This window comes from Pinus tabuliformis, chromosome 1_2 (assembly GCF_031772625.1).
Source record: "Pinus tabuliformis cultivar Carrire ecotype Pingquan chromosome 1_2, CPIR1, whole genome shotgun sequence".
Lineage (NCBI taxonomy): Eukaryota > Viridiplantae > Streptophyta > Pinopsida > Pinales > Pinaceae > Pinus > Pinus tabuliformis.
In genome coordinates this window covers 1,104,109,644-1,104,134,304 of record NC_142298.1, presented here as the reverse complement: position 1 = coordinate 1,104,134,304, position 24,661 = coordinate 1,104,109,644, and the positions used below count along the sequence as shown (strand labels likewise).

Here is a 24,661-nt window from a genome sequence, read left to right as displayed (position 1 = left end):
TATTTTTATATCATGTAGTAAAAGAGAGCATCGTGTAGTTTTTTGGGATAGAAAGGAAAATGAGTAGTAGAAGCTTGAGAATGATGGTCAGATGGTGAAAATAGATGAGTGTGATGAATTTAGATGGATTTGGCCTTGTTGGACCATTTGAGTGAAGTATGAGAAGTCAAAATTTGAGTTCTTCTGACTAGGCTTTACCAATTTTCCTTTTGGTACAAACTTATTCTTGTTGCTTGCAGATGTTGGAGAGTACATACATGCATGGAGAAAGGATTCTTTTATTTATTTATTTCTAGGCCTACTAGCCACCTCAATGAGGTTTTCAACTAGTAGGTCTGCCTAGGCACCTCAGAGGAGGTTTTCACCTCATATCTTCTCTTTTGTTTTCTATCTTTTTCCTTTCCTCCAACCCATTAACTGCCTTATGGAGGTTTTCAATCAATGAGCCAATCTGAGGCACCTCCAAGGAGATTTTCATCTTATATTTTTATTTTTTCTCTTATTTTTCATTTTTTATTTTTTTTATTTTTTTTTCCCTACCCTACCTTGACAAACAAAATCACTTTCAAGTATAAGAATACTTCTAATGGATCCATGTGCACATCAAGATGATAGAAAAAATGATGTGGAGGCTTGAAATGTATGCTTTGACATGTACCAGGATTTTAGAGATCAAATGATTTGACTTTGAAAGGATCAAGCATAGTTGAGGAAGAGAGTGATGCCACAACTTAGTGACTGTCTCGAACCATATTTCAATATATTTGTGATGGATTTGGTCCTTTTGTTGATCTAGATCATTCTTCATGTCTTCTTTTACCATGACCTTCAAATATTCCTCCTTTTGTTGATTGTTCTCTTGAATACATGGAGGATTTGATGATAACCACGAGAAATTTCTGTCGATCTCTAATTTTGATGTCTGCTCTTCATCAATCGTAACCCATGGTTCAATGGTATTGTTATTTGAATCTTCATCTTCTGGATGTGGTCCTTCAATGATATCAAGACAATATCTTTTTTCCAATACTCTTCCTGAGCTATGGTGCATACCATTGAGCTCAAGAGGATATTTTTTAAGTTTTGTACCTTAGCATTGTAAGTCATTTGAGCTACTTCAATGTGTGGGTTTGGAAATGGTGGTACAGGTAGTCGAATGGTAGTGTATATTTTAAATGGATGTGGATGGGGTTCTGGTTGTGGTGGAGGTGAATCGTAAGGATAACATGGAGTTTGGTATGGAGGATAATGAGAAAAATACTAAGGATATTGTGGATGGCTCCAATAAGTTCCTTGACAACCTTGTTGCCAAAATTGGGGTTGATATGGCCAATGTTGCCAAGGAAAGAGTTTGTTCCAATTACTTTGAGGTGGATGCACATAAGCTTGAAATTGTGAATGAGGTTGTTTCATCATATCAGGTAGAATAGGCTACCATGGTCCTCTTCAAGCTACATAACATTGCTTCATTAGCAATTGACTTGCTCAAGTAGTCTCTTGGTGAACTTCCTTCAACCTTGGTAATGATGGACAATGTTTAACATCCTATGATTATGCAACACAAATATCAGCATCTTAATCTCCTTCATCTTGCATTCTTAACATTTCTACTTGTTTTGTTAGATTGCTAAGAATTTTTGTTTTGAAATCATCAAACAAATTTCCATGTTTCACTTGACTTACCGATCTTGATGATTATTTACCTACTCTTGCTTTTCCTCTTGATATGTGTTTGCATGTTTCACAAATTTTCTCAAATGATAATTGATATACATCACCTCCACTCGTGAGATTAAGGGGATAAATCAACTCATCCATAATTGTTCTAAGTAAGAGGGTTTTAGTGTGTCTAATCCTAAATCATGTAGTTTTCCCTCGTTACATTATACATGAAGCTCTCTATTAGATCCTCAAGACTCTCATCTTCTCTTTGATTCATTCTAAATATTCCTTCTTTAAGATCATGATCTTTATATTTTTTTATAAATATCTTTTTCAGATCATTCCATGATCTTTTGGAATGATGTGCAAAACTATAATGCAATGCAAATTTCTACTTTTGAAATTAAATCTACATAATAAAAATATTTTTTTCTTTTGTAAAAAGTAAAAAGAAATGAATCAAGTAGGGAAGAAAACAATGCAGACTTTGACATCTCCCCGGAAACGGTGCCAAAAGGTGATGAGCCTCAGTATTGCAACAAGAATGTTGTGACTCCCAAGGCTGCACATTTCAATTGTCAACCCAGGGTTCGTACAAACTTAAGAGGTATCACCACTATATGTGCGGCATATAATGTGTCCTTCCTTTGTTGTTATGATATAATGAACTACATGTACTGAAGTCAAATCCTAAACTAATTGCAGAAAATGAAATTTTTGAAATGGAACCTTAACCTATTGCAAGAAAGAAAGTACAAGGAAAGAGACAGAAATTCAATTCTAAATCACACCATTTCCTAATTAACAACCAAGAAATTATGCTTTGCAATAATGCTAGATTATCATGAACCAAATGCTACTATCTAAACATGGAAGTAAGAAGCATTGAACATCACTAATGTGCAAGTAAAGGGACTGAATTAAATCTACTTTTGTCTTTTTTCCATATCATGCAAAATCAAGTATGCAAACTAATTTCTTTTGGTGATGTGGCAGGTGAATTAAGGATGTTGGAGGATGTATGGAAGGGTTAGGGGATGTTTGGATAGTGTGGGACACCCTTGGGAGGCTTTCAGTGACTTCCTAGAGATTTTCTCTCAATTCGGCGTCAAAATAGGCCATTTCAGGAAAACCTACAAGATGTAGTAAAAACCTACAGGATACCTTGAAATCCTACAAGATACAACCGAGAGAGAATAGAAGGCGTTGGAGGTGATGGAAGGGTTAGGGAAGGTGGTATATGGGTCTAAAGGAGTGAGAAAATGCCCGAGATCACTCAGAACTGAAAACCAAAGTTGGGAGATGTATGGATTTGCTCAAAAAGCTTGGAGAAGTTTCCTACAGGACGTACAAATTCACTATAATTCATCAAATTACCAAGAAAATCAAATCCAAATTGGATGGGAATTTGTTTTTTTATTAGCTAAGATGTCTTAGGTCCCCATTCCAAGTCAAATCACTAAAAAATTCCTCTGTTAACCCATGCTAAAAAAATAAAAAACATTACTAGTCAAAAATCTTGAAATTCAAGTACTAGTGAGCTAGTAAATCTAAGAAACACCTAACCAAATCAAGTGTAAATGCAATTTGGTAATTTTTTTTATGAACTATAATGTCTTTTTTTTTTTGTAAGCTGAGATGGGACTCTTTATATTACTATATAGAAAATAAAACAGTACATAGTATCAAAACATATTAACTCGCCCTCATGGGGAAACCGAGTATTTTAGCCATCTAAAGTTTTTAATGGCCGACCAAAAATAGAAAGCCCAAAGTCTGATTATCCTTGCAAGATAAACTAAATGGTCCTGAGGATTCCTAATCCTACTGGTCTGCATAAAGTATTTTTCCTTATCTAGAACATGCAAAAAACTATATTTATCTAGACTATGTACTTTCATATACATATCTTTTCTCAGACATCTTCAGTTGCAGGTTGCTGGTTTGCTCCTCCGGCTGCTCCCTGACTTTCTCCCTTCAATAGCTGCTGTAATTCATCTAGTTTCTTCTCTTGCCTCTCTAAAGCAATGTGGATGAATCTCAGTTCCCTACTCAATTCAGGGCCTCCCTACGTTATTTCCACCATCTCAGTAGCAACTTGCTCTAATGCTTTTCCCAATAACCGTTTCATTACCCAGTAAATGTGGAGAGATTGCTTGAACAAAGACATTCTGCCTCTGGTGTTGCCTGGGTAATGTAGTAAGAATTCCCAATCCTCCATTTCTGCGTCAGATTGGCCTTGTAAAGACTCCTCCTCCAAATGCTGCATAATTCTTCTGACCTCTGGATTTGTATTCTGCTGATAGGCCCTCTCAGCCTGGTGAATTCTCTGCTCCATCGATCTCCTTGTTTTTTTGGCTGGTCCTGCTTCCTACTTCAGATTATCGCCTTTGTCACCTTCATTCCTGCTCTGCCCCTGACCTCTCTTGCCGCCCGTATCTGTCCTGCTTCCCGCTCCCCTATCACTTCTTCTCCTGTCGTATCTTCTTACGCATTCCACCTGTGGTGCTGGCTGATCCTCTTTCGACTGCGGGTTGACCCAACCGCCTGTTGCTTTGCCCTGTGCTTTATACTTCCTGTTAGCTTTGCGACAGGGTACTTCATCCTCAGAATCATCCCCAATCTCAAAAAATTCTGCCGGGAGCTCCTCTTTCACAGCAGCCTTGCCTTTCCTATCCCTGTTCTTGTCAGCTGCAATAGTCAGCTCCTCGGCCACCCTTGACCTCATCCTGGTTTCCATGCTATCTCCAATTATGTCACAGGGTATGTTCTGGTGCAGGATAAAAGTTTTCCTGTCTCGCTGTCTCGCTACTGTCCTAATCTCTGCACGTTGTATTGAAAAGAAACTAACCTCTTGCCTTCCCTTACCAGTCTGGGTACTTATTACCTTTCTGCCATCAATGTATGCCACTATATCGGCGATGCATTGCCGCCATTTATTATCAGGGATGTTGCCTCTCCTGGCCATCATTCCTTGTTTTTCATTTACCGTTTGAAGTTCTGACATGCCACTCCACCATCCTCTCCGATCGCATGCATTAATTATTTCGCAGTGGGAGCGATCCTGTGATGCCTTCCACACACGCCGCCGGTGTACTGCACTGTTCGTTTTCATCATATCATTCCTCTGTCCATATTGACCTGCATTAATTAGCCGATATCTCCAGTCCCACTCACCTATCCAACTCATTAGTCCTGGCATTCTCGCTCATTGCGTGATCATGATCCTCATTAATTATCATTGCCAAGTCTACCCAATCTCTGCTGGCTCGCACCGCTGTCCATTGACTGTCTACAATGCTGCCTCGTCCTTTACAACCCCAATTCGCCAGGAAGTCGGCCGCACGGTTCCCATTCTGCCTTACATGGTTAAATAATTTGTATTCTATCCCTTTTAGCATTCCCGCTATCTCTTGGACAATTCCAGCAGTTCTCCAACTGCTGGTAGTTCGTTCTCAATCTCTTCCATTGCTAAGTTTCTTCAATATTTCAATTGTGATCTGAGAGTCACCAACTATTTCCAAGTTTGTATAACCATTTCTGATTGCGATTCTCAGCCCCTGGTGTATCGCCCAAAGTTCAGCCTCATTATTCGTCATTTCCCCACCCTATTCAGCATAAATCCACCTTACCTTCTTCTGACTATCGCGAAATATGCCTCCGAAACCAACATTGCCAGGATTCCCTTTCAATGCTCCATCAAAGTTTAATTTGATGAAGTTATCTCTGGGGTAGATAAATTTATCTAAATTTTGGGCTCGCACGTTATGCCTGATGTCCTGCTTATGATACGCCATCTCATACTTTAAGTTTAAACTATTCAGGATCATCGCCTCTGTTTGATTAGCCTTCCAGTCCTCCACATCCCATTTCTCCACCAAGATTGTTTCCCTCATTAGACTAACCTCTCGTCTCCATATAGTTTCCGAATATTTTATTTTGTCCTGGAATATCTGACGGTTCCTTTCTTTCCATATCATCCATAGCACGAAGCCTGCAATAAGATCCCAAGCTCTGCTAACAACTTTAAATTGGAATTTCTCCTTGTTCCATTGGAAAATTATTGCGTTAATGTCTCTGGGAACTATCTCAGATTTGCCGAATATCTTTCTTGTATCCATCCATAATTTTTTAGTGAACGAACAATTAATTAGGAGGTGATTTCAGGTCTCCTCTTCGTTTTTACAGAGACAACATCTTGAGGGTCCACTGAAGCCTTTTTTTTGAATTCTGTCCCAAGTTAGGATCTTGTTCTTAGCTGCAAGCCATATGAATAGGGAAACTTTCGGCCACCAGTTGCTTCCCCAAATAACTTTCCATTCGATATTCTCCTCATTTATAGCCTGTGTGTCCGCTAAGTAGTATGCCTCTTTGACTGTGAAAGATCCTTTCATGGAGTTTCCCCATCTAAGAATGTCCCTTCCTGTTCGAGCTCTAACTTTCCTCGAATCCACCTCTTTCATATAAGCTTCTTGTTGCTCTTGATTTAGCTGGTAGTCCCATTCAATTGGTTCTATCCATTTTCTCCAGATTCCATCCAACTCATTATCTTTTCAATAGTCTTTGACACATTTTTTATTTCCCCCTATTCTTTCCTGTAGCTATTGGACCATCTGAATTCTGTTCATTTTTTCCTTCTGCTGCCATTTTTCATCCCAGAAGTTGGCTTCCTACCTTCCTCGAATTTCCCAGAATGTATGGTTTTCTACTATATCTCTATTCTGTCGAGCTAGATCCCATATTGTTGAACCCTTGGGGGTTTCTCTCTGTCTCAAAATGTCCACTGTTGTGTCTGGCATATTGTATTTGAGTCTCCAAATGGCTTTCCACAGGTCATTACCCTCTCCTAACCATCGCCACCAGAGCTTCGCTCCTAACACTTTTTTTAGTTTTTCCGGGTTGCGTAAATGCAATCCTCCTTTTTCCTTCCTCTCTGTTAGGTGTTTCCAAGAAACTAGGGCCCATTTTTTCTGTTGATTCGCCCCTCCCCAGATAAATTTTCTCATGATCTCTCTAATCTTTGAACAGACTCCTAAAGGAGTCGCCATTATCGACAGAGGATATATGGGAATAGCTTGGAGGACTGATTTCGCCAGCACTACCCTTCTTGCCATGTTTAAAGTTCTAAAAGCCCAGTTCGCTACTCTGTTTCTCAATTTGTCCAAAACTCCTTGCCAATTTTTCAATTTTTTGGATGTGAAGTCCAGTAAATTCCCCAGGTATTTCGTAGGCAGCTCTCCTCATTTAAAGCCCATCAGTCTTGTAACATGAGTTTTAATCTGTTCCATAGTGTTAAATATAAATACACAGGATTTGTCTCTCTTAATTTCCAGTCCGGAGGCTTCAGCGAATAAGTCCAAAATCCTCTTCAACTGTCTCACTTCTTTTACAATTGGTTCCCCAAATAACATAATATCGTCAACGAATTGCTGATGGGTTAAGGGCAGATCATTACCCCATAGCTTCAAGCCCTTGATTTTGTTCGCTGCTCGTTCTTTTTTAATATATCTACCAAGGCCCTCTGCTGCCAATATGAAAAGAAACGGAGATAATGGGTCTCCCTGTCTAATTCCTCTAGACACATTAAAAGTTTCTGAGGGGGTTCCATTAACAAGTATGGAGAAGTACGGAGTTGTAATTAGACTATGAATCCATTTTACCCATCTCTTACTGAAGCCAAAACTTTCCAGGACTTCTTCCAAGTATTTTCAATTCAGTCTATCATATGCTTTCGACAGATCTAATTAAATCATCATGCCTTTTTGTTTTTTCATTTTTAATGAATGGATAACCTCTTGGGTTACTACTAGACCATCTAGGATTTGTCTACCTTCTACAAAAACCGTTTGTTCAGTAGATATTAGCTTGTCCAACAGGGGTTTCAATCTTTTGGCGATCAAGGTTGTTATTATCTTGTAAATAACATTACAAAATGCTATGGGTCTAAAACCCTTGGCATCTTCTAAATTATCATTCTTAGGAATCAAAGCATAGAAGGTAGAGTTAATGGCAGGCCATACCTTCTGGTTCATCCGAGATTCTTCTATCAATTCTAGGATTTCTCTTCCCAGAAAATGCCATCCCGCTTGGTAGAATTTGATCGTGAAACCATCTGGACCTGGAGCTGTACCTTTTTTCATGGATTTTACTATTTCTTCTATCTCCTCTAAGTTGGCAGCTCTCATCAGAGCGTTATTTTGGTCTTCTGTAACTAATCGTGGAATGGCTGAGCATATTTCCTTTATTGCTTCCGATCTGTCCACTAGAGGCTCAGCTAGGATATCTTTGTGATGTTCCACCAACACTTGCTCGATTCCTTCTTGCTCAACTACTCTTTCGCCATTCTGGTCTTTGATGGATAATATCCTGTTTCTTTGTCTGTGTTGAATCATTGACTGATGGAAGAATTTTGTGTTCCTTTCCCCTTCCCTTAACCATTTTATTCTTGACTTCTGCCTCCATAAAATTTCTTCTTGCTTTCACCTTTCCTCTAGTTTTCCAAGAATTATCACTTCTTCTCTAATGCTCTCCTCTGTCCTGCCTTCTGTTATTATCTTTTGTTGCAGTGATTCCATTTCTCCCTCTAGTTTTTGTTTGTCCTCCATAATGTTAGCAAATTCCTCCTTATTCCATTTCTTGATTCTCCCTTTCAACTCTTTAAGTTTCAGTTGGAATTTATGCATCTTTCCTTTACCCTGAACTGTACTTTGCGTCCACCATTCTTCCATTTTTTTTATGAATCCCGGGTCCCTTAACCAAAAGGTTTCAAATCTGAAGGGTCTCCTTCCAAGATTCCTTTTAATATCCTTCTCCAGTCTGATAGGCCAATGGTCAGATCCAAGAGATGGCATGATCTTAGCTTCAACGAAAACGTCCTTGTTCATAATAGTTTCTGATACTAGGAAGCGATCAAGTCCCGGTGCTATCTGATTCTCGCCCCCCCTCCTATTGTTCCAGGTGCAGATTCCATTGATAGTTTGAATGTCTACAAGTCTTAAGTCATCTATCATATCATTCAACATTTCCATGTATTGATCCGATTTTCTTATCCCTCCCTTTTTCTCCTCTAGGGATCGGATTAAGTTAAAATCGCCTCCTATAATCCATGCAGACTCTGGATAAATTCTACGAATTACTTTCATGTTTTTTATAAAGCTTTCTTTTTCTCCTGGGGTATGTGGGCTGTAAACCCCTGAAATAACTACCTTTTCTTTCATTCCTACTATTCTACCAATGCCTGTAAGGATTCTGGTCATACTGATCCAACCTTCTAGGATTATGTCGTTTGGGTTCCACAAAATTGCAATTCCTCCTTCAGATCCAATAGCATCTTGCCCCATAACTTCGTATTGAAGCTTATTTTTTTTTATTATTTCTTCCAACTGTTGCACTGTAATTTTCGTTTCCTGAAGAATCATAATACTCGGTTTATCCTTTTTCAATTTCTCTTTCATGTACCTCTGTTTTCCTTTACTATTCAGACCCCTAATATTCCAGCTGATGATAATCATTTAAAACTTTTGAGAGGGGGGGAAGAATACCTCTGACAGAGGTATCACTTTACCTGAATTTATCAGCGTTTCTCCAACAGTCTGAATGGCTTCACTCAACGTTTTCCGTCCTCTTTTCCTGCTGTTTTTGCCAGAGCCGTCCATTCCCATCTGACTATTCTCCTGTTCACTTGCTATGGTTATCTGTTTATCCATGTTCTCCCCTTTTTTTTCCTTGTACTTTTGAAATGCTTCTTTGTACAGTTGTTTCTGTCTCTCTGGTATGAATCTGTTATCCAGGTTTTTCCATTCCTGAATTAATTGTTTCATGATTTTTTCCTCCTCCACCTCATTTTCCTTCTGGCTTTCCACTTCCATCTGGGTTTGGTTTGTTACTGCTTCTGACTTTCCCACAGCCCCTTCTTCAGCTACTTTCCCCGTATCTGTTTCTTTTCCTTTTATTTCTTTAACTATTTCCATTGGCGTATTTCCAAGATCTTCTTCTTCCTCCAGGTTCACTTCATAATCCTCGTTTTCTTCTTGGAGGATTTGAAACTTGTTTTGACTCGCTGTATTAAGGGGCTTTTCTTGTGTCTGAGTTTTGGAGCCATCTTTGCCTTGTTTCTTCCTTCTTATAACCTGTTGAAAATCCCTATCTGCCTCCTCCGTTTTTTCTGGTTCTCTTTGTTGTTCTTCTTGATTTCTATCAAACCTTTCCTCCTTATTCAGCGGACATTGTCTATATAGATGGCCGTATTCATGGCACTTTCGGCACCTGAACGGAATATGTTCATAGTCTATTGGCTGTTGCCAGATTTCATCATGATATTCTAGCTCAATATATTCTGGAAGGGGCTCTGCTATATTCATATATACACAGAGCCTTGCATATGATGTATACTTGCCTCGCTTTGTTGCCTCTGCTATTTTGACAAAGCCCCCGATTGTTTTCCCAATCCCCTCTAGTATTTCAGGATCCCAAAATTCCACTGGTAAACCAAACAATCTAACCCAGATTGGGGCAGCCAACATTCTTTCTTTTTCAGGGTTATATCTTTCTTCCCAGTATTTCATAAACAGACCCGCATTATTCATAAAATACGGTCCTTCCTCAAAAACCCTTTCTTTGTCCTCCAGATTCGCGAAGATGGCTGTAAAAAACCCTTTTGCTCCCAGTTTCAGATCTATATGTCCTTTTGGTCTCCACCTTTGATAAATCCACCTATATAGTTCTTTCTCAGTTGGAAAATACCCTACAAACTTGCATATCAGTGCATGGTCCTTCATGTATCAATTATATTCCTCAAGTTTGTTGTTGGGTATGACATATCTAGGTTGTTTTTGTGCCCTTGGAAGACATTTCCCACCCATCCTCTTTTGCCATAGGTTACCCATCACTGGTGCGTTATTCTCCTTCAGATTACGCTGCGTTCCGCTTGCACTGGTTTCACCTGCTACAACATTTTTATAGGAGGGGATCTCTCCCCTCCCCTGCCGATTTTCCATTTCCTCCTCAGCTCTAATACTTTTAATGTTTATCCTCATTCCTCTGCTGAATACTTATCACTTAATTTGTTTATGCTCCGAGATTACCTTGCTCAATCTGCCTGCCGAGCCGCTCTTCGACTTCTGCCCCACGATTTCCGCCTGCAGCTCTGGATTGTTGCCCTGTCCGCTTACCCTAGCCTGCAAACGCACCCGTGAACCCTAGCCTCCCAAGTGGCATATGATTATCCAGCTATAATGTCTTTTTAATCTAATTCAGGTAGAATAAATTTTATTGAAGGTCGTAAGAATGCTCAAAAAAATAGCAGAAATATTGTTCTTTGCTAAAAACGAGGTCCAACAATCTAGATTTGGGAATGAGAAGACTAATCTAAGAAAATCAATGCTTATTATGAACTTCAGAAGCATTTTAAAGGATGAAATAATTCTTGTGATCCTACAAAAGAACTTACATCGACCATTTAGCTCAATCCTACAACAAGAAATCATTAATACTAAATGCAGAAGTAGAAAGAAATAAAAACTAAAGATGCATGTGAATAAGCAATCACAAGAAGGAAAGAAAATGATATAAAAGGGCTATGAGGTTCCTGGCATGGCCAAGCCCAAGGAATATTAAATACCTATGGAGAATAATAAGATTTAGAAGCTGAACATGACACCAATCTTCATTATTTTCATTAATCAAATTACATCCGTACAAGAAAATACAATGGAGCTGTAAAAATACAAGCTCTCTCCACACTAACACTAATGAAAAAAATCTCCCTAAAGAAGAATTGGACTTGGCACTTATAAAAAATTATTAGGAATCATTCCCCATGAATGGACGAATTTTTCCACACCAAAATCCCTTCATTAGTGGATCTAGTCCCGAATACTAGGAATTTGAATTAAATGGCAGGGAACACTTTCCTAAATTTTCTCAATCATTCCCTAGAGGAAAATTCGAATTTTTACTTATAAAAAATAATTAAGAATCATTCCCCATGGATGGAGGAAGCTTTCGCCATTGAAATCCCTTGATTAGTTGATCTACTCCCTTAATTGGTGGATCTTCTAACTTGATTAGTGGAACACATTCCTAGATTTTCTCAATCATTGGAGTTCCAAAATTTGTGCAATAATTCCATAATATATTGTTGACTTATTATTTATTATTGATTCTCCATTAGTAGGGAATAATTTCCTAAATTATATCCTCCTCCAACTCTTCATAATCTGCCCAATATTCTCATAATATTCAACAAAAAAAAAATATTACACACAAATATTCAATTATTCATAAACCATCCCAATGAATATATTAAAGTTAAAAATAAATTATCTAATGCAAAAAAATAGGTTTAATGTGCTGAAGTAAGGTCATAGGCCTTAATTTATGTTTTAAATTAGAGGCACGGGCCTTAATTTATGTCTAATTTAGACGCCCATCAATATGTTCCTCAAGTAACAAAATAAGTACAAAAAGTTAGCACCCAAGTATTGTGGCCCATATAAGGTGTTGTAGAGGATTGTAAGTGTGACTTAAAAATTGACTCTCCTAAGTCAAACTAAAGCCAATTCCGATGGAGGAAAGAATCGTTTTAAGTGCTTTGTTCAAGGGAGACACAACTGACTCTTGTTGCCAACAATGATGGAGGTAAAGTCATCTTCCCGCCCTTTTGGGAATATATTATTTTTTTTTATTTTTACAATTTGGGAAGGCTGAAAAAAAAAATAAAATTTGATGGCATAGTGGAAAGAACGAGTGTCCAAATATAGATGCGCTAGTTCCTAGGAGGGGAACATTCGTATTCTCAATTCAATGTGATGAAATTGGTCAATGACACTCAGTGTTCTTTCCATGGTCATAAGGTTTCAAGTTGTAGAGGCTAAGTGATTACAAGGTTTATTTTGTAGAATGTCATGGTCAGAAAGGGGCTATACGCAAGTCCAAGTGATGTCGGCTTGAGACCAAAATGTAAAAATAGTCAACATGCAATGCAACAATACACCTCAACATGTGGGAGCCTCTAGGATATAAAGCCATAAATATGACGAAGAAGAAGGAGAATGGAGCTTCATCGCAAAAAGTCATGGTGGGACTTAAGAGGACTCTCGAACCTGCTCAATCTTTACAGCATATGCTAGATATGTCAGCAATGGTCTAACTAGGAAACCCATGTAAAGGAATGTTCTACCAACATGTCATGATTTTATAAGTTGACAATTGAAGATGGTTTTAAGAATCATAACATAATGGGGTCAGCCCTAAGGAAATATATCGCAATATGGAGGCTAGAATGCATAATGCAATGGAAAAGTGTCTTTTCCTAACAAATGTGCCAGTTACAAAAAATGATACCTGCCATGATAGGTTAGCGGTTATGGAATCGTAATGGTAGACACAATCTCAAAGTATTCATTTTAACCTGAAATACAACCTATCCCAGCACTTAAGGCCAAAAGGTTACGAAGTTTATAGAAATAAAAGATAAACTTTGTAAAAGTGTGTTTTAAAAGGTTTTTCAACTCATAAGTTATCAATAGACCTTTTAGCCCAAATAAACTCATTTGTGTTTCGAACAATTAAGAGGAGCTCTGGAGAAAAAAAACATCAACCACAATCCACCCAATTTCTCAACTTGAACAATTACTAAATTCCCAAGTATTCCCAAATTCGATTGTTTGATTAATGGATGTGCATTTCAAAAAAAAAAAAAAGTTTTTTTACCATAAAGAATTTGTTCTTATATTTTTCTCTGCACGTACGTGGGTTGGTCATATTGAATCTGTGTATGAAGTAAACCTATGTGTGCACACTGAAAAAATTTAAACTATGATTTTTAATGGATGAAATTTTTTCAATTGCGGGATGAATATCACATGGAAATAAAGAGAGCATAGTGTAGTAGACAATGAAGTAATGAATGACTCACTATCACTGGATGCATTGATAGGGCGTGGATTGTTAAAAATGTCAAAATGTTGAATATGAAAATCAACAAAGGATTGTTGGAGATGCTCGTGAATTACTAGGATCCAAAACGACATGATTTTATGATTGATCAAATTTCCTTGTGAATTGAAGTAGAAGATATCTACTTGATCACTGGACTTTCTTGAACAGGAGAGTCAGTTAACTTGCAAGGGAAGGCCTGAGGGAGTCTTAGTGTAGATGATTATATTCACATATATTTCCCCATAAATAATGAGAAGGTAGGGACACAAATCCTAATAAAGAATGTGAAGAGTGTACCCCTCAGAATTATCCTTTTGACTATTGGGAGGGTAGCAAGTTCAGATTCATTACACTAGGCATCGCGTGTTAAAATGAGCCTAGTAGTGGATTTCCTCACCATAGTATTTGATTTGTGTACAACCCTCCTGATCAATATGAAGAAGAAACTCACTTCTATAAAAAATAGTAATACCAAACATTGTGGGTATGATACCACACTTTTCAATTTATTCTTTGAGAGGATGCTAGGGCTTTGAACCAAAGTGCTCTCTACCATCAGTAACCCAAGAGCTCCACGTATATGTAGATGTGCTAATTTGATGAAGAGACTAGGTGGTGACAAGGTCCTTAGAACAATGTTTGGTGACAATTTTTTCCTTTGGTGGGAACAACAAGTCATTGTCATCGAGGACAAACCTTACATAGGTATGGACTTCAAAGTGGATCTAGATATATTGCTTCAACCAGATGATGCATGGGGTGCCATAGGTAAAAATATTTTTAAGTTTTTTAAAGTTATTTGATTTTTTTTTTGGATTTCAAAAATTTATGATTTTTTTTCTTATGAGACAAATATTGTTACAAAATTATTTGATCATGATACAGATGTGGGACGACTAAGACTTGAGGGTCTACCCATGCATAGGGATTGTGGAAGAGAATGGAGAGTACCACAACGGAGAGTGAGAGACTCCTCCATACTGTACACAGGAACTTGGAGATGCTAACTCACCAGGTGCATATGGTGGCGATAAAGGATCTACTAGAGGCTATAGAGAGACCTGTGGTAGGAGTACCACAATATTGGATGCGGATTTTATGATGGGTGGCTAATGCCACCATCTTCTGCTGAAATTTTGATCTGGGACTGGACCCATAGATGTAGATTAAATATGTCAAAATTTTGATAAGCATGATTGGGCTTGAGATGTAATTTTGGTAGGACATTTTTGTCCTGATTTTGTAAAACATTTTGAACAAAAAATTATATCTATATACAAATGGTTTCATAATGTGATGATAATATATATGTATGATGTTGAATTATTTTTTATTTCGAATGTGATGAATGATTAATATGCCAATCTAAATCTTGATTAGCTACGAAATCAACAACTGAATTTTTTGATTGTGGAATATGAATAAATGAGATCAAATTAAATGATCATTTTAATAAATACACTCTTAGAAATTGGTGATATAAATAAGGATCTCTCACATGATTGATGTTGTTTAACTGAGAAACTAGTAGTTGTGAATCCAAGTATATTACTACCGAATCAATACCAAGAGACTTTGCTTCAGATAGTAGGTTAACCAAAATAGTATATTCATAAATATTGTTTGAAGCACGGTCGATGCATATGCCTCTTGAAACAAAAACTAACAGGATGGGTAGTAAATTACCAAATTCCATGTATGTCGACTAGCACAATCAATGAACCCTAGATATACCAAGCTTTCCATCGATGCCTGCCAAAGAAGATCGAAATATCGATATCACTATGAAACCTATATACAGATATGTGCAAATACATACAATATCTACAGCCAAGAAAATGCTAGGAAACCTAAGCATAATATTTTTTAAGATAGAGGTCATTTCTAGGGTCCGACAACTCATTTCTGTCAAAATAAACCAATTTGTAAGCTCCCTTTTTTAATACTTTTTTAACGATAAAAGGATCGTACCACATCGGTTTACACTTACCTTCCCCCAAGGTGTATTTTTCTTTGTCATAGAGTAGGACAGGGTCACCTTCAGGGAAAACGCTAGGATGTACAACCTTATCATAATGGGCTTTCACTCTTTCTTTATGAGATTCATTTATTGTGGGAGCATCTTGACGTTGATCGTCAATATGGTCAAAATGAACGAGGCATTTGTCAAGATTAGAAGTGTCTGGAAGGACTTCCACAACTAATTTAAGAGAAGGAATTTTGACATTCCATAGGGAATATTTTTTCCAAACCATAAACTAGTTGAAAAGAAGTGAAACTCATAGCAGTGTTAATCGACATCTAGTATGCCTAATGCATAGGATATAACATGATATGGAAATTCGATCAAGCCTTATTAATTATCCTTTGTGGGATAACCTTCATGGATTTATTCACAACTTTCACCTAACCATTGGCCTGACGATAGTAAGGAGACAAATGCTCCTACCGTAAACCCAACTTGAGAGCTAGTTCATCCATAATCTTATTCTGGAAATGAATACCATGGTGAGTGATAATATCTTTTTGAATAATCAAACCAGAAATGAGTTGGCTGAAAAGAAACAGGGTTTTAGTTTCACCATCATCCACTACAGTATGCATAACTTGACCCACTTGGTAAAGTAGTTCAGTGGTACAAAAATATACTTATGACCCTTTATCGAAGGCGGGTTACAAGTTTTAAAATCAATGCCCCATTTTGTGAATGGATCGATGGTGATAACAGGAAAAAGAGGAGTTGGATGAGCGCGCTTTTTCCAAGTATAAACCTAACAAGGATGCCATTTTTTTAGCGCTTCAACACAATCTTCAAAAATTGAAGGCCAAAAATACCTTGCACACAAGATTTTTTGTAATGTAACAAGCCCAAATAGATGACCACCACAAGGTCCACTATGGAAATTATTCAACACTAACTCAACTTATTTTAAGGTTAAGTAGTGTCCAAGTATTAAATCAACCCCATGAGGATATAAAGTGTCACCGATAATAATATAACCTTTCTCTAAGTGATGCAATTTGTTTTTCTCGTCCTTTCAAAAGTAGGGGAAAAATCGAAGTATGAAGATATGTGTAGGAATTTACATAAGCTTCTCTCATGAACGGTCACCCTACAAATGACCCTCCATGCTCTTTAAATAGGAATCATGGAAAAATCGTGTGTTAAGCTATGAATCAAGTGTCAGTAATACTGAGGAGAGAATGAACCGCCAGATCACTTAATTTTTAGAACATATTGTGACCATTGGATTGTAAGTTACAAAAGTACATAGTAAAGAAACACACTTTACCTAACACTACACTATACCAAGTTATACTTAATGATTTCCTATGTGTTACAATATCCTAACAATATGTAACGATATTTCCATACCATGGCTATTGTGAAGAAATAAGAAAAATATGACCCTCAGGGAATGACTCCTCATAAACTATTTCTTCTTCACAAGGAAACTCTAAGATTAATTCTGAAAATACAAACGATTTCTTAGATTTGGCTAACAATAACCTGACCTCAAACTCTTGCAAAATAACAATCCATTTGTTATATTTCCCCCTGTCACTCGCGTCATGAAAACAAACTTAAACGGATTGACAAGCGCCAAGACAAAAGTATTCCTGAGAAAAATATAGTGTCTAAATCATTGAACAGCATAAACATCTGCGAAAGGTAATTTCTCTAAATGATAATATCAAAGTTGAGGACATACTAAGCCTCGACTCAGATAATAAATCACATGCTCTTGGAGAGCATTGTCTTCCTCAACCAAACCCATACCAATGGTAGATTTCACCGCAACGTGATATAAGACAAAATCTCTGCTATAATCGGGTGGACTCAGTAATAGAGTAGAGGTCAATTCTTTTTTCAACACATCAAATGAGCGGTGAGAGAAATCGTCGCATAGAAACGAAACTCCTTTCTTTAGTAAGCACATAAATTCCTTTGTAATCTTAACGTAATTGACGATAAATATCCTCTAGAAATTGGCTTTTCCTTGGTGATCTTAAATGAAAATTTGTTAGTTAGTTGTTCATAATGGATGAGTTCATCACATGAGAAATTAATTGTAAATAACTTAAAAAAAAATTATGAAAATCAAGAAGATAAGGAATATCGATGTTGATGAAGGAGTTCGTCCGTCCAGGATTATGTCTCCGGGTCTGCCTCAAAATGAGTTACTTTTCTATTAGAAGAGCTTCAAAAAATTCTTTACATGTGGATTTACCAGTCGATCTATGCTCGTAGGCACTATTGGACACTTGTAGAGAGAAGCCTTATTCAAGAACTTTCTATTATATGTATTCATTCCTAAATAGGCCCAACAGTGGTAAGGAAATGCTCAAAAGAGCTTCTGCAGACAAATGTCAAACTCAGAACTATCATTTGAAGTGTGGCCTCTATCCTGTGCTTATAAAATATAAAAAGAGTTTATGCGATCCAAACTACCACTCTTCTTCTTCTCCTTTCCAAGACCTCAAAATATTGTCTTTAACGAAACTATGATTTCTTCAAAGTGTCTGTATAAAGGATGGATTTCCACCTCCTTTTATACTAGAATCTCAAACGAAAGTTGGAATGTTGTTTTAACAAATTCTTTATGCTCCAATTACAGATCTCGGTGCTTGATACATTATCAATTTATTTTTAACAAACCTTATCATAATTATCCATATAGCCCAAACATGTGGATAACCAATCCCGACGTTCCTGCAACTGAGGCAATCGAATTGCTAAGTATTGTCTATACTTTCTTGATTATCACACTTGATTTTGGTGGATGGATGCATATTCCATCTTGTCGCATTTATCTTTGCACGATAGCAACCTTGGCTCCATCATTCTTGCATGGACTACTGACTTGGCTCATCCATTTTGCAAATCTCCATGATATGACCAGATTTGCAATGGATTTTTCTTGTTGGATTCCACATAACCAGCAGTTCCATGCTACATGGAAAACTGTCTATGGACTGCACTATAATCCTGTTGACATAGCCAAATCTCGTGGCATAGACTTCGCACAACTGGCTTCACCAAATGGGCTACCATGCAACCTCTTGAATCCATTGAATGTCTTGACGTAACCACCTTGGCTCCGTCGAGCTCTCACTCCTGCTATGAACCTCTGCTAGTTGATCTGGATCCTGTGCCTTTGGATATACCTCCATTATATGGTAAATAACCTGTTATGGCCTAAAAATTGATCCCGTGCAACATAACTCTCTCAAATGCTACCTCGACATCGTTAACTCCATGCAGTTTATATGTTATAACGTTCCACACCGGACATGGTTATACAAACAAAATATGTTGTAACTTTGTAATATCTCCAACTTATGCACCATGACGTGGATTGTACTAACATTTTGATGCGATAATATTACATATACCCTTTAATAATGGTATCGACATAGTTTCAATGTGTCGTAATAACACTATTTACAAACTTTAGCATATAGTTTGACAATGTCACATAAACAATCCGCCATTTGACTCATATTTAATATGTGCTCATAACCATTGCCACCTTTTCCTTAGCTCCACATGCTTTTGCATTTTAATAATGCACCCATGCTTAATTCCTTTCACCTTAGGTTTAGACCATAGTAACATGCGCCCATTTTGTAATGCATCATAGTATTAAAGCCATAGGTTAGCATATTAGGTAACATGTGCACCACATTGTAATGTTTTGACATCATTAACATAATTTGACCCTTAACTTGTGCCCAAATATAAAATGTGAAAAAACCATTAATCAACATCTATTTCTTGCCATCATTCTTTTGCAGTAACCTGGAGATGAATTGTTTGCTTTTGAACTACAACAAGTCACGTAGTCAACAAGGACTTCTTCGACACCTCAACTTTGTTAGATGATTCCTTGATCATTGTAAGGCCAAATAGAAATCCATAGACATCACCAAAATCGGTGCCTCGAACCACTCGTCTTGGAACTAGTTTCGCAATCAACTGAGACAATCAAACTTTGCACAGGTCGAGAACAACTTTGCCACCTAGGACCATCTTGGTCATGAACATATGGTAATATTTTGACTTCACTTGCAAAATCCATTCTCAATCACACCTCCCAACAGAAATAACTTTTGGACCTCAAAAAGTTTTATTAGAACCATGAACTTTATTAAAAATATTAGTTAACATAAAAACCATCTAGACTCTAGTTACAAACTTTGACTAGGCCTATTGTCAACATTTTACAAACTCAAAATTTATACATATGGAATTTTATTTGCCCAGTTCCAATCTAGAGACTAAAGTTCCTCATTTCCGCGTGCTTTTGTTGTCTCTTACTCTATTGATATTGATGTTGTGTCTTGAGGTAGCATTAGACATTTACTTGTCGAATTCCCTTTCCACTTGCAATGTTACAAACTCATTCTCCATTGTTTGTTGTAGGTGCATTTTTATTTGACTTTCCCATACTTTGTCTGTATGTTTCAGAGTCCTTACCTCACTGAAGTAAGGACTTCTCAAGATGCTTCTTTACTAGCACTGCTACATCATCTTTCTATGGCTGGTTCTTGATAGCACTTACTTTCTTGATGAAATTTTTCTGCTTCCAACATTCTTATACACAATGTGAATTACTACCACAAAATGTACATGGTTAAATCCTCTTGATAAATTTTAACATTAAGATTTTACTTAAGGATTCACCTTTTGAATCACTGCTTGATTGATTCAATACGTTACCTTTTTGGTCCTGCTGCTTTTTTGGCATTAGATCTTGGTGTAGGGACCAACATCGATCCACAATGTGACCTCTATTCCCGTATTAGTAACATATTATTTGATCATAACCCAAACCTTCATGTTGTGGCCTTTCCTGCATGGAGATCGGTTGGAGTCTTCCCTAGCTTTGTTTGCAAATACCTTGTCGTTCCTCATAACCCATCATCTTGTTGTGGGGAAAAATGCCTATGTAGGACGATCCTATCCACCTAAGGTGTGACAGTGCCTTAGCAACAAACAGAGACAGCTATTCTAGTATTCTTCCTTTATGAATTAAGAATGAAGAGAGATAGATGGACTAACCGGTGTCTTCCGTTTGTCCCTCGATCCGGTCTCTCTTCTCTTTGAGGGTTCCCAGCTACTTGCCTTCTCGCTCGCCCAGCTTCAAGAGGTTTCTGCAAGATCACAAGAATAGAACACTACACAAGACATGGATTCATATTCATAACTAGTTCAGGATTAGAAATAAACTAAACATACTAATGCAATCATACATCAAAGATACATCAGTATATAGGAGAAACCAAGATAGCTTTATTGATGAATAACAAGGTTCAGGAAGAGATACAACCCAAAGGGCTCCAATCCAGCATCTCCTTCCCAGCAAATGGAATTCCTGTCTTCACCCCCTTCAAAGCATTAAGCACCCAATAGTTCCAGTTTCAAACCAACAGCAATTCTTTGCAATAACGAAATTCCAGCCTCTTGGATCTCATGGAGGAGAGATCCATATATAGATGTTTGGAGAGAGGATGAGTCAGCTTGAGATCTGACTAGGGTCCTCTCCCTCTGTCAGTTCTTGATTCCACTTGGAGGTTCTTGCTTCCACTTAGAGATTTGGAACCTCTTACTCATCACCAGTCGAATTCCCTGAGGCAAGTGTCATTTTGGAAGCTTCCTGGGTTTTGACACCTTGAGAAATGAGCCTGCCACATGTCCACTCTCATTCAGCGCAGGTATCCAGTGTTCCCTTTGACATTCAACGCAAGTAGCCAGTGTTGGCTTTGACATTCAGCGCAAACAACCAGTGTAGCCACTGAAATGATCCTGAATTGACTTGTTTTTGAGCAGTTTCTGGTGGAGAACTTCTGTGAATTGCTGTGGTTTGTTAGCCTTGTTCCTCTAGCGGTAGGAACAACATGTTTAGGGACTTTGGATCCCTTAGATTATGGACATTTCATGCTCAATGCTATAAGGCACAAAAATGTCTATAACAATTGCCCCCTAAAGTATGAGGCTGTTTATCGGGCGAAATGCTTTATCAGGGGGATCCGAAGTTCATCCAATGCTGAGAGGAGACCTGTAATAAGATACAATACAATACATTATTTTTCATACTGCCTTCATGATCTAGCTGAGGCGGGCATTCCCATGCTTAGCTTTATAAATTCATTTTTCTGTACATAGAACAGACAATCGTCCGGTGGTAGACTGATAATTTTGATGAAATTATCATCCTTTGAGTAGGATGATTATCTGCTGCAATGATGTACATGTCAATATATTTATTTTTCCTGAATATATATCGCAGCCCGAATGGATGAAACTAGATCCAGGGTCTTCAAACTCGTTCGATCTTCACTCTAAGTACAAGTCGATCCATTTGAGAAATATTCTGAAGTCGAACATGGAAAGACATCGCTTGATTACCGGTCAATGATGTAAACCGTTAACAAGCACGAGAGGAATCACCGATAATGATAATGACCCTCAAGGTACTGCAGTACAATTCACGTGGTGTGAATAAAGGACTTGGCCTCGAACACCACGCAAAATATTTCGGTTGAAGGTCATTGATGTATACCTGTCGCCGGAAGTGAGAAACTTGCCATTGAGGCATGCAAGCTTCAAAGTACTGAAAGGGTTGTTCCTAGATCAACTTCTTGGATAATGAGCTAATGTTGACAAGAAGCGATCCATCAAAGGAGGGACTTAATGAATCCCACATCAGTGACGCAGAATGGAGCTAATGATTTTAATGGAGGTGAAAACGATCTGTGACATATGATTCAGGGTGGCGGTCATGAAAGGAATAAGGATAATGTATGGTAGTGGATGGGACACGGGTGACTTTTCTGAACGACTTCTCTTGAACATATGGCGACACTGATGCGATGGATTGGTAGCATTACCCCAAATATGGATGGTATGGCGAGACCATGGATGTGACCGGTGAATGGAACAACCCAACTCGACTGTGGTATGGAGGAAAAGTGTCATGTTCAAGAGCGACTTGCTACCATCAAAGTTTTCTTTAGTTTCTCCCAATTTTTCCCCAGTCATTGCTAACCAGTACCTCTTTATTTTTGTCAAGCTTGAGGAGGATAACATATGCTTGTTCTATAACCTGCCCTTCGGGCAAGCCCATCACTATATTTTAACGAGCCTAGCGATGGTGAAACTTGTTCTCGTCTAAAGACAAGTTTGTCGCTATTTAATGATTTTAACGAGTCTAACGACAAGGATATCTCGGTCCTTTTCATTTTTAGAGAGTCTGAAAAGGTACATAAAGTTAACTCCAAAAGTCCTTTTTCGTCATCTAATCCCTTAAGTCTGAAAAAGTATAAAACAATACAGAAGGGATGAGTTTTCAATAGTTTTAACGAGCCGAATAAAACAAGTGCTCGATCTTTTTGTGCAATAATCCCTCAGGTCCAAAAAGATTAAAATCTAGAGGAGGGATAGCTCTTCCGGTCGCTTTAACGAGCTGGGAGGCCAAAACTCGGAAATCTTTTCATATTTTACGAGTTAGTTGAAAAGAGCTTAAAGAAGACTCATCTTTTGAGGAACGAGTGATAAACAGGGTTAGCAGCTGATTCCAGGTACAGGTTGGAATTTTCCAATCACGGCAGTGTCCCAAGGATGGCTAGGTGAAATCACTCTTCGCAGCTGTTCCTCAAAATGGGTAAACAAACATATGGAGGTGAACGATCGGCCAAATGAAAAGTGGAGATGACGGTGCAAACATGACCAAGGCTTTAATGGCTGATGATATTACTTCACAGTGGTTATTTACCGAGATAGTTCATTTTTTAACGAGCTTAAACGTGGGTGGAAACATTTGCTCGATCTTATGTTTATTTTTTAACGAGCATGAACTATGTGCTAAAACTGCTCGGATCTTGCGTTTATTTTTTAACGAGCATGAACTTTGTGCTAAAACTGCTCGATTAGGGTTTTTTTTTTTTTAACGAGCTTGAACCCTATGGTAACACTGCTCATGATAAGTTTGCATGCCCCCAGCATAATAACGCAAATCGAGGTGCATGCCCCCCAAGCTTCATTGCATTCAACTTGGTGGTTGGAATGAAGGTTTACCTTTGAGATTTGGAAAGGGGATTGTTTTCATTTTTTAATGAGGTTGACACAATAAAAGAACTATCTTCATGACTCCTTGTTTCATTTTTTAACGAGGTTGACATGAGATAAGAACCGTCCTCAGAGCCCATTGTATTTACAATATTTCTATTAGGGCGATGATCCATGCTGACAAAATGTTTAGGAATCTTCCGAATCCATTAGATATAGAAGATTTCATATTGTAGGTTTCCACTGTGGCTACTTCCGCCAGATTACTCGCAGGCGATAAGGCAAAAGTACCCATTAAGGCAAGGTCTTTTAGGAGACCTACTCCAATGTTTTGAAGCGAATGATTGCTTCCATGGATCGTTGGAGTGCTTCCCGTAACTTGTGAACTGTCGGGGAGGAATGTTTGTTGGTCGACGACCATAATTCCTCCTTGAAAGGGAAATGCAATCTTCCTGAAGTAGGTCGACACAACTGCGGCCATGGCATATATCCAGGGCCTTCCCAGTAGGATGTTGTAATCGAGGTTTCCATCGATTACTTCAACATCAACTTCTACTGTGTTGCCCCCAATTCAACTTGCAAGTTACTTAAAATCCCGTATGGAGTGTATGATCGTCCATCAAATGATTTTAACGTCGTTGACAATTTTGACAAGGGTGGTGAGCCTAAAATTTTCCAGCAACTCATCGACATAAGACATGTAGATGCCCCCTCATCAATAATTATTAGATGAACAGTTTTGTTGAGGGCTTTCACTTGAATAAGGAAAGCTAGTTGAGCTGGTAACTGAGGGTCATATCCTTTATGATCAAAGGCCACAAGATTGGAATCCATTGGGCCAATCCCACCTATTGCTGATAATAAAGTTTGCTCTTGGGAGGGGGAATTTTGCGGTACCTCAAGTGTCGACATAGCGGACGACGATTGGGCTAGGTCCTCTACTATATTATAATTCTGTGCTACTTTGGCACAAGGATTAAATGTCGA

General features: G+C 38.0%; 1 protein-coding gene across 1 annotated transcript; it reads right to left on the bottom strand.

Moving 5' to 3' along the window:
- Positions 1-8,141: 8,141 nt before the first annotated feature.
- On the bottom strand, positions 8,142-10,439 carry LOC149210023 (uncharacterized). The gene is made up of 4 exons (XM_089398841.1): positions 10,054-10,439; positions 9,559-9,927; positions 9,204-9,441; positions 8,142-9,068 (listed from the first exon to the last, which is right to left on the bottom strand). Exons 1-4 carry the CDS (start codon positions 10,437-10,439, stop codon positions 8,142-8,144), a joined length of 1,920 nt encoding a protein of 639 aa, XP_089254967.1.
- Between the last annotated feature and the right edge of the window lie 14,222 nt (positions 10,440-24,661).

What these genes read in the sequence shown, in the direction of transcription:
- LOC149210023 (XM_089398841.1), bottom strand. Translation starts at nt 10,439, where the DNA reads ATGAAGGACCATGCACTGATATGCAAGTTTGTAGGGTATTTTCCAACT. An exon ending in GAGGCAACAAAGCGAGGCAA is followed by an intron (nt 9,928 to 10,053) that starts GTATACATCATA and finishes TATTCCGTTCAG; the next exon opens with GTGCCGAAAGTGCCATGAAT. An exon ending in AAGTGATACCTCTGTCAGAG is followed by an intron (nt 9,069 to 9,203) that starts GTATTCTTCCCC and finishes ATGATTCTTCAG; the next exon opens with GAAACGAAAATTACAGTGCA.